This window comes from Myotis brandtii, unplaced genomic scaffold (genome assembly GCF_000412655.1).
Source record: "Myotis brandtii unplaced genomic scaffold, ASM41265v1 scaffold134, whole genome shotgun sequence".
In the NCBI taxonomy this organism is placed as follows: domain Eukaryota; kingdom Metazoa; phylum Chordata; class Mammalia; order Chiroptera; family Vespertilionidae; genus Myotis; species Myotis brandtii.
Window position 1 is genome coordinate 895,734 of NW_005354756.1, and position 11,042 is coordinate 906,775.

Here is an 11,042-nt window from a genome sequence, read left to right on the forward strand (position 1 = left end):
ATTATCCCCATTTTAAAATAAGGAAACAAGCACAGAGAGGTTAAGTAACTTAGCCAAGAACACACAGCTAAGAAGCCACAGCGTCGAGAACTGAACTCAGACCATCCGGCTTTTGAGTTCATGCCGCTAACATGAGGCTCTGCAGACTCTCAGAGAAGCCCCCACACCTCCTGTTCCCCAGGTCCCCCCACAGTACCTCAGGCTTCAGAACCCTAACAGCAGAGCCCACCCTGTCACCTACCAACATGCCAGGCCATGTCAGTCTGAACTGACAAATGCACAAGAAGCCCCAGTCAGAGGAAAACAAAAAACCTGTCCTTCCACGTCCCACTGAAACGGTGACACGGTCTGTGCCAGGCACTGGGAGGTGCCTGGTCAGAGGAGGCCAGAGCGGCTGACCTGCGTTGCTGGAGAAGGTGACCGACCCTGCCCAGGCAGCTCCACGGACATGGACGGCAGCCAGCCTGTGCTGTGACCCCGGACCCAGGGACTTACGGGGTTGAGCACACGGACTCGGGCTCGCTCTCCTCCGCGGCGCTGGTGTAGAACTGGAGTAGCTCATCCTTCATGGACAGCTCATGCCGGAGCTGAGACACCTGCACAAACAGCCGGGCCCGTCGTTCACGCCCCACACAGGACCACGTCCCCACTCGTGCTCAAACACCTGCTGCTCAGTGACAGCGTTTTAAAAATTTCTCCTTGGCCCGGCCGGCGTGGCTCAGTGGTTGAGCGTCGACCTGAACCAGAAGGTCATGGTTTGATTCCAGGTCAGGGCACATGCCCGGGTTGCGGGCTCGATCCCCAGTAGGGGCCGTGCCGGAGGCAGCCCATCAATGATGATGTTTCTATCTCTCTCTCCCTCTCCCTTCCTCTCTGAAATCAATAAAAAAAAAAAACACACACACACACACACTGATCCTCCTTAAAAGTGAAGGACTGTAAATTATTTTTGTTCTATTCAAAGAAAACAAAGTTATGTTTCATCCTCTTTGAGAAAAATACAATGAATTACTCAATATTTTGAAAATCATTGATCCTCCTTAAAAGTGAAGGCCTGTAAATGATTTTTGTTCTAATAAAAAAAAACAAACAGTTACGTTTCATCCTCTTTGAGAAAAATACAATGAATTACTCTTTGGCCAAAAAATCTCTCTGCCTCAATTTACAATTTTTACTTTGGTATGGAGAAGAGGTGAGAAGGGACTAGAAGTTTCTAGAATGATGTCTGGGGGCAGATAGCTTAGCAAGTCAGTAGCTGGGCAAATGCCCAGAGACATGGGTCATCTTACCAGATGGGAGACGAGGCCCCACTGTGGGCAGGAGACACAGTGAACGGGAGCTGCAGGAAGGCAGCGTTCTGTGTCCAGGTGGCCACGCGAGAGCAGGCAGCTCTGGGCTCAGGGCTTGGGCGAGCCCTCGGGGGCCTCTCCGAATGGGACCCTTTCCATCAATCACCCTGGACCGCGCCTGTGGCCCCGCCGCGCCGGCTCCTCACCTCCTCCCGGATGTGCTCCACCTGCTCCTCCAGCAGCTCGTTCCTCTCGGTGAGGGTCTTGTTCTTCTTCAACAACGACTGGCCAATCCGAGCAGCCAATTCTAAATCCCGCTCTTTCTGCAGAGGGAGAGCAGAGATTTTTTAAAAAAACGAAGGCGTCCTAAAAAAAACAAACAAAAACAAACAAACAAACAAAAAACCTCAGGCGTCCTGAACGAGCCCATGGAGGAAAACAAGGGCATTTAGAAACGACAAAGGGATTAATAATTCACCATCCATTCACCAGCACCGGACACCCGTTCAAAGAGGTGTCCACTCGGCCCACGTAACCTGCAGGAGCTACGCCGACCCCGGCCCTGGAAGGAAACCCTGACATCTGATGAAAACAAGTCTCTGTTCCAGCAGGAAAAGCCTGCTTCCAGAACGTCTCTCTGCAGCTGCTTTTGGTATTCGTGTAGTCATCTGATAGCCATCTCTCCGGGAGGCCTGCGGCTGGGCTACCTGTATTGCCAGGTACCAGCACATGGAAACACCCAGTGGCCAGCTGCTGGATGAATGAATGGACCCAGAAATTCCAGAGTGTTTCTGTGAGAGAGCCAAGTATAGAAGCAGGGAGGCAGCCTCTTCGGCACATGTTAAGCTGGAATTGACCCGGTTCCTTGTACTTGCCTCCTGTGAAACAAAAATGTTTCCGGATACTCTGAAATGCAACAACATGTTTCTTTTACTTAATGGGAATCTACTTAGGCTTTGTTATACTTATTTATTTTTAAATATATATAATTTCAGAGATGGAGAGAGAAATAGAAATATCAACGATGAGAGACAATCATTGATCGGCTGCCTCCTGCACATCTACTGGGGATGGAGCCGGAAACCCGAGTATTGAACCATGACTTCCTGAATCACGGGTCGATGCTCGACCACCACTGAGCCACGCTGGCCGGGCGAGGCTTTATTTTTCTAAAATACTTTCCAAATGGAGCAACAAGGCATAAAAGTTGCCCTACTTCAGAGTCAGAGGTGTGTCCCTGACACAGAAGTGTCTTGGTTCAGCTGGTGACATCTCTCAGAGCAGGACGCCCAGGAAAACCTTGCGGGGCCTGTCAAGGGTCCCGACAGTGGAGACAGTGGGCGGCCGCCATCGCCAGAAGCAGGCTCCCTGAGCCCGCCGGAGGGGCTGTTGGCCACGGGGTCAGACTCAACTTGCTCACGTTTAGGTGGCAGTTGGCAAGGGGAGGAGACCTCTGGGAACTAAATGATTTCAGAAGCCTGTGCTAATTATTCTGTTCACCTGGCGTGAAGAGCAGAGGAATGGGAGCATGTAGTTGTTAAAGAAACACAACGGAAACGGAGCCACTCTAAAAGGGAGCCGGAGCCCTAGCCGGTTTGGCTCAGTGGGTAGAGCGTCGGCCTGCGGACTGAAAGGTCCCGGGTTCAATTCCGGTCAAGGGCATGGACCTTGGTTGCGGGCATATCCCCAGTAGGGGCGGTGCAGGAGGAAGCTGATTGATGTTTCTCTCTCATCGATGTTTCTGACTCTCTATCTCTCTCCCTTCCTCTCTGTAAAAAATCAATAAAATATCTTTAAAAAAAATAAAAAAGAAAAGGGAGCCGGAGCTGCCACCCCAGGGGCACTGCCTTGCACGTCTCATGCCTCAAACCTCTGAGATGTTCAAACAGGGCACAATCCCCTTTAGAACGAGCCTAGGTAACCTCGTGTCCCAAAGAACTGTTTACAGGGTAACAAGCAAGCAGATATTATGACAACAGGACTGACAGACGACTGGACTGGAAACTCAAACCCTTCTTTAGAATAAACATCCCCATGTGAGCTTTTCTGCACCAATAAGAGTGTCTTCCTTCTACTGATGGAACTGTCCCCATTTCTCATAACTACCCCTAAACTGGAACATTATTTGGGTTTCTGCCTAAATCAGTGCTTCCCGAATAGCTATTCTTCATTGTTTGTTTTTTTAAATCTCAAATAAATGCTTGTTGCCTCTCACTTTGAAAAGCCTTTTATTTTTAGGTTCATGTAGTTAAGATCAGGAAAAAAGAAAAAAAGCTGGGCAGGAGTCAGTCATAGCTTCTGATCGGCTATTAACTAACTACGCGGCCTCAGGTCAATGTCCCCGCTCCGTGAGGATCAGGCACACTCCAGGTTAGCTTTCTCCAAAGACAGGCAATAACCCTTGAGCAGGTTGAGAGTCATTGTAGTAGTGGCAGCCGACAATTCGGTTTAAAGAAATTCAACAGCACAGAAACGAAATACCAAAGTGCCTTCCACGTAATAAGGGTACGATTTCACACATAAGCTTTTGCTTGTCATGTATTTACTTATGTGAGTCCTGGGCCACAACCTAAGATGCATTTCTTACAGCGGGTACAGGTCCAAAGTTTACCTGTTGCAGGTGAACTGTTCAACTCTGAAACTGTGAGAGTTCGGGTTCTGATGGAACATCCCTGGGCCCGGTTGTCTGTCAGATGGAGGAGGGCAGAGGGGCAGACTAGCTGAGATACCCTTGAAAAAAATCTTCCAGCTTAATGATTCATTGACTTGTATCATTAAAAAAATCTATATATATGCCCTGACCAGTTTGGCTCAGTGGATAGAGCGTCGGCCTGCGGACTGATTCCGGGCAAGGGCATGTACCTTGGTTGCGGGCACATCCCCAGTGGGGGTTGTGCAGGAGGCAGCTGATCGATGTTTCTCTCTCATTGATGTTTCTAGCTCTCTATCCCTCTACCTTCCTCTCTGTAAAAAAAATCAATAAAATATGTTTGTTTTTTTAAAAAATCTATATATATAAAAGCCTAAGCGACTGGCTGACTGGCCGGTAGCTATGACTGCACTGACCACCAGTGGGCAGATGCTCAACGAAGGAGTGGAAACCACAGGCATGGAAACATGGAACAGACTGATGAATCTCAGAGGAAAGGGGGGAAGAGGGTAGAGTGGAGGGTGGGAAGAGAGTAACCAAAGATCTTATATGAACACTAGAGGCCTGATGCACAGATTCATGTACCAGTGGGGTCCCTCGGCCCGGCCTGCGCCCTCTCGCAATCCGGGACCCCTCGGGGGATGTTGGACTGCTGGTTTCAGCCCGATCCCCGCAGGCTAGGCCAAGGGACCCACTGGTACACGAATCCGTGCACCAGGCCTCTAGTAAATAAATAAAAATCAATAGCTTTCATTTCTAACTTCTTACACATCCACTGAACTCCTCCGTGCAACAGCAGCATGCCTTCCCTTGGCTTATCACAGGTGTTCCACTGAATGACTGGAGGTCAGAGTGTAATTTGGGAAGACTCTGGATTGACAGGGATTTGACTCTGTCCCCGCCCCCAGGTCCTTGACAGTGCTAAGGCCCATAACTGCTGTCTCCACTGTCCCAGAAGCCAGCCGGGTGTCACGTGAAGTGAGCCGTAAATACCCCAGCTCATTCCCACAATTTGTGTCTCCCCAGCACTCCCTCCCATGGAACAAAGGTGGCCAGTGAATCTGCCCACTCAGCCGAGATGCTCATCTCTGTGTAGGCATCCACGCCAGCTACAGTGTCTACCAAGGAGGGTCCTCGCTCAATGGCCCTGGATCACTTCTCAGACTCAACAGTGGTGCCTGTTTGGCACCTGGAGGAAAGGACCCAAAGGGATTGTGTGAGGGCACTTGCACACCTACCTGTCTAGAGGCTGTAGTCCAAGTGGTTTCCGCCGGAGGACACTCAGCTAAAACTGCAACACCAAGTCCATGTCCCTTAGAAGTGTGGTCTCCACCAAGTTCACTCAGGTCTACTCGATTTCACTACTAGAGCAAGTCCTCAGACTTGTACCCAACAGGGGCTTCATGCCCATTGGCTCGCTGCCTCACTCTTCTGCATCTCCAGCATGCAACCATAGGGGTTCAGAACGAGTCACCCCAAGACGTGCCTTTGCAGTATGCAGATTGTTTTGAGCTAAAGGCAACTCCTGCCCCTCCCTTAACTATCTAGAACTTACATTAGGGGCATTGCCCACAGTAAAAGATTATGAGAGGGAACCTCTTTTGACATAACTAATTGCAGGACAAACTTCTATTTACTAAGCATCTGCTCTTCTTCTCATCCAACAATGACCCTTTGAAGCACCCAGGCTCGTCCTAGCTCAGGATGTCTTCTATGTCCATGGTCCCTTTCTGTCTCACATCCTCTCCTGCGGGTGGGGTCCTGGACTCTCTCGTGTATGTGGGGTCCCCATACATATGTCGGTATTCGCTTGGGTTATTTTCTCTTGCTGATCGGTCTCACGTCTACTTGGTTACTAGGCCGGCCAGAGGAACCCTGAGGGTGGAGGGAAGTTTGTTCCTTCTCCACACCTCCGAGCTGCAGAGTTCCAACAAGCACAGGCACTGGCTAAGCCTCAGCCACATTCTGTACACACATTCCACTGCAAACAAGTCAAGCAGAAATGATAACAAGGAAGACCGGCTGGGGAAGGCAGTGCGAGAGCAGGGGGAGGCCAGAGCCCAGGAGGACCAGGAAACAGGAAGGGGAAGAAGAGCGAGTGGGCAGGAGCTCAACAACCACGCCCCTCGCCCTCCTCATTGCACCCCAGTCTCCACCCGGCCCTGCCCCACTGACCTGAGCTCTCACCTCCTCTGCACCAAAAACCTAATCCTTATAGGAACATAAGGAAAATTCTGCTGGGGGCGGGGGGAGTAAAAGGGCAAGACATTCTAGTAAAAATAGTTACCGATGAAATGAAAACAACAACAAAAAAGTTCCTGTATGTAGTGTCTCTGGCTTAGAAAACTCTGCTGGGGGCGGGGGGAGTAAAAGGGCAAGGCATTCTAGTAAAAATAGTTACGGATGAAATGAAAACAACAAAAAAGTTCCTGTATGTAGTGTCTCTGGCTTCTCTTTTCTAAGGTGGCAGCCTGGCTGAGTGTCTCTTGGAGAATTATAAGAACGAAAAAACTCCCATTTCTTACCATCAGCCAACAACATTTACTTCTGAATGCAGGGAAGCAGCTAGGAAATGACCACTGGATTCAAATACGGCGAGAAGACAAGACTACATACAACTAAATAACTTAGGCCCTTGGAAATAGGCTATTAAAGAGTGGGTTCTTTTAGTGGCCGGGAAAGGTGGCTGGGTGGACTCATTCTCACTGTTCACTCCCTCTTCCCAGATAGGCTTTGTTTAAAAACACACGGTGACTTGTGTCTCAGCCCCTTTAACCAATGAACACAACCCTGGAGCTGGAGAGCACCCTGCCCCCCACACCAGGCAGCTAACTCATCCCATTCACCAATTTTAGGATAAAAAGCGTGACTAACAAGCCCTCGGAATAACCCTCTCGGTAACTGGGGAGGAGGCAAGCTTTGCCCAGAGGTAAATTCCGCGCAGCACCGAGCTAGGGCAAGCTGCGAATCCTGTCCCCGCACCCCCAGACGCAAACACTCCACACTGACCGTGCTTTGGGGCCTTGTGCACCCTCCCCTGCTCCCCACCACCACCTCCCAGCACCCCATCTGCATGCGGCAGGCGTGCAAACCAAAGCAAACGATCACGGTGGGAGGGAACGGAACCAAAGCCAAGACAAGCACACGCAGTACAAGGTCACACGCCTGGGGCAGTGAGGCGTTCACCAGGAAACCCGCCTCTTCCAAAGAAAGGCAGCGACTCAGATGTGATTCTTATCAGGACAAGGGGAAGAATGGCAGAGACCAAACACACCGATACACACGTCCGTGCGGCGAAGAGCCACTGCCAATGACTAGTAAACCAACGCGGCACAACACAGCCACCTGAAAACGGCCTCACAGTATTCTCTCTAGTACCTCGGTTGTTATACAAGCAACAGCTACTCTTTATGCGCTGGCACAGTCAGGAAATTCGCTGGGGGAAGTGAACTATTTCTAACCAGCATCTGCATAAAGGGCTGGACCCCCAGGCTCCTTGGGAAGAGATCCTCTCTGGTCACTGGTCAGAGTGGAGCACGTGTCGCCTCTGGAGGTCCCAGCACTGCCAGCTCAAACTCCGCCAGAGCCAAGCATGCGGGCAGGGGGCACCCCCTAAAACACACTACTCGGCTCCTGTTTTTAAAGTAAAAATGATCCAGTGACATACAACGAACCATGTTCCCCAAAACTAAATCCGCAGAGCATTGAACCTGACGGCCAAAGCAACAGAGTCACGCGTCCGTCCCCCGCCGCCCCCCTGCAGGGAGGGGCCTGGGCGGGAAAGCAGCCGGGCCAGCCAGGGTACCTCTGCTCCCTCAGACGCAGGTTCCTAACTGAACAGACTTGGAAACTCACGGGGAACTCCACACTGACCGTGCTTTGGGGCCTTGTGCACCCTCCCCTGCTCCCCACCACCACCTCCCAGCACCCCATCTGCATGCGGCAGGCGTGCAAACCAAAGCAAACGATCACGGTGGGAGGGAACGGAACCAAAGCCAAGACAAGCACACGCAGTACAAGGTCACACGCCTGGGGCAGTGAGGCGTTCACCAGGAAACCCGCCTCTTCCAAAGAAAGGCAGCGACTCAGATGTGATTCTTATCAGGACAAGGGGAAGAATGGCAGAGACCAAACACACCGATACACACGTCCGTGCGGCGAAGAGCCACTGCCAATGACTAGTAAACCAACGCGGCACAACACAGCCACCTGAAAACGGCCTCACAGTATTCTCTCTAGTACCTCGGTTGTTATACAAGCAACAGCTACTCTTTATGCGCTGGCACAGTCAGGAAATTCGCTGGGGGAAGTGAACTATTTCTAACCAGCATCTGCATAAAGGGCTGGACCCCCAGGCTCCTTGGGAAGAGATCCTCTCTGGTCACTGGTCAGAGTGGAGCACGTGTCGCCTCTGGAGGTCCCAGCACTGCCAGCTCAAACTCCGCCAGAGCCAAGCATGCGGGCAGGGGGCACCCCCTAAAACACACTACTCGGCTCCTGTTTTTAAAGTAAAAATGATCCAGTGACATACAACGAACCATGTTCCCCAAAACTAAATCCGCAGAGCATTGAACCTGACGGCCAAAGCAACAGAGTCACACCCCCTCCCCGCCCCCCTGCAGAGAGGGGCCTGGGCGGGAAAGCAGCCCTGCCAGCCAGGGTACCTCTGCACCCTCAGACACAGGTTCCTAACTGAACAGACTTGGAAACTCACGGGGAATGGGGCGAGGAGCAGTGGCTGGAAACACCCCGACCTGGAGAGGATCCCAGGGGGCTGGCATTCTTGGGGAAATGGACACAGCAGAGAGGCGTCCGGAACAAACCATTTTCCCAAGTCGGTAGTGGTGCCATGCTAGCCTCCCACTTGGCCAACACCGGCCACCAAGATGGCGATGACTGGAGCGCCCCCAGAAGCCCTGTACCCTACCATGCCCCACCACCGGCCCTGTCACAGCCAGAACACCTAGTATCACTCATTTGGGGCTGAGTTTGTATCTTCTCTGCCGTGCAGTGGTCAAGCGGGTCTCAGCTCCTGCCCCCACTCCACTCACCTGGGCCTGTTAGTGGGTGGCCCTCAGGAAAATGGGGGGGGAGGGGTTGCAGGGCAGCTGAGCCCCCAGGAACCCAGAGGGAATCAATCTCAGACCCTCAGAGCTGATAGGAGATGCTGATGTGCAGAAGGGAAAAACACAGGAAAGGAGAGACAAAAACTGGGGTAAAAAGATGCCCCCCCCCCAAAAAAAACACCAACTCGTTCTCACTATTGCCACTTGGTCTTGTGTCTCAACCTTGTCCTGCTAGTGGTTGAAAATGCCAACAAAGATTCCTGTGTCTCCCACATCCTTCTATTCTTTTCCTGCAGAAGTGCTAATGAATGGTCACGTGACCCCAACTCATTCTTGATTCCAGAGCAGAAACAAGGATCTACAAGTGCCTTAAAGGCCTGATTTGGGGGTTGGGGGTTGGGATGATAATGTTTAAAGACTGGTACTGCCAAACCGGTTTGGCTCAGTGGATAGAGCGTCGGCCTGCAGACTGAAAGGTCCTGGGTTCGATTCCGGTCAAGGGCATGTACCTTGGTTGCGGGCAAGGGCTAATGAATGGTCACATGACCCCAACTCATTCTTGATTCCAGAGCAGAAACAAGGATCTACAAGTGCCTTAAAGGCCTGATTTGGGGTTTGGGGGTTGGGATGATAATGTTTTGGCACTTATTCAGCAAATACATTCTAAGAACCTGCCATGTTCTGGCCTGCTTACTTATTCAACAAATACATTCTAAGAACCTGCCATGTTCTGGCCTGCTCTAGGCATGGGAATACACACATTATACTCATCTGTTTCTAGAGGCGTCCCTTCATGGCTCCACAATTCTCGAAAGCCAACAGAATGCCGAGAAGAAACCGACAAGACCATGTCTCTAACATGCCAGCAGCTCACGGGAACCTACGCAAGTTTCCTAAGTTCTTCCTGCCCTGCTTGTTTTGGTTGTCTCCACGTGACACTACATAATAAAATCCCCTTAACCTGATGTAAGTAAAAAAGAATACATTACAAAGATATGGGTAATGATATATTTTTTTTCTGATATTTTTTTGGATGCACTGAAAATATATTGTGGGAATATATTTTAGGGCCGTGGTCGGCAAACTGCGGCTCGCGAGCCACATGCGGCTTTTTGGTCCCTTAAGTGTGGCTCTTCCACAAAATAGCACGTGAGGGCGCATGTACAGTGCGATTGAAACTTCATGGCCCATGCGCAGAAGTTGGTTTTCGGCCTGGACGAGTCTATTTTGAAGAAGTACTGTTGATATTTGGCTCTGTTGACTAATGAGTTGGCCAACCACTGTTTTAGGGGTTTTTAAAAAATCTTGAAACTGGGTATTCTAGCAAGTCTTTCCATGCTTATCCAATGCTGTATCATTCATACATTCATTGTAAAACCTGAAATACCATAAACAAGCTTACCGCTACAAAGAACTACAAAGCTATTGATACAAAAAATAAAGCCACTAAGTGATCCCCTGAGAAGGCCCCATTTCTGAGATTCTTCCCTGAGACTCACAGTAACGCATGCTTTAATCAATACCAATTACAATCGATCAATTCTAAGCGACCCTTTCCCTTTCCCCGAAACACTTACCTCCTCAAGAAGCCGAGTGACAGCATCAATGTCATTATATGTCTTAGTCATCTGGCCAACTCTTTCAGCACATAAAACTGCAAGAAATAAAAAAGACGACGATCAGACAAGAAATAACAAGTGTTTGTGAGGATGTCGAGAAAAGGGAACCCGGGTGGGTATGTAAATTGGTGCAGCCACTACAGAAATGCAGGTTCCTTAAAGAATTAAGACTATAGCTACCATGTGACTTAGCAATTCCTCTTCTGAGTATCTACCTGAAATATCTGATAACACTTCTTTGTAAAGATATATGTACCCTCTGTTCATTATTTACAGTAGCCAAGACATGGCAAAAAAACCTAAATGTCCTTTGACAGATGATTGGATAAAGAAGCTGGGGTACAGATATACAATGGAATACTACTCAGCCATGAAAAAGATGAAATGCCGCCATTTGTGACAATATGGGTGGATCTTC

General features: G+C 50.1%; 1 protein-coding gene across 6 annotated transcripts in view; it reads right to left on the minus strand.

The window, feature by feature from the left end:
- TRAK1 (trafficking protein, kinesin binding 1) overlaps positions 1-11,042 on the minus strand; it is a 60,016-nt gene that overhangs the window by 30,363 nt on the left and 18,611 nt on the right. For all 6 annotated transcript variants that reach the window (XM_014534905.1, XM_014534906.1, XM_014534908.1 and 3 more), the window contains exons 2-4: positions 10,583-10,659; positions 1,496-1,612; positions 496-596 (exon numbers count right to left, since the gene is read on the minus strand). In XM_014534905.1, coding sequence (XP_014390391.1) covers positions 496-596; positions 1,496-1,612; positions 10,583-10,659 — 295 coding nt within the window. The remainder of the gene's footprint in view (positions 1-495; positions 597-1,495; positions 1,613-10,582; positions 10,660-11,042) is intronic.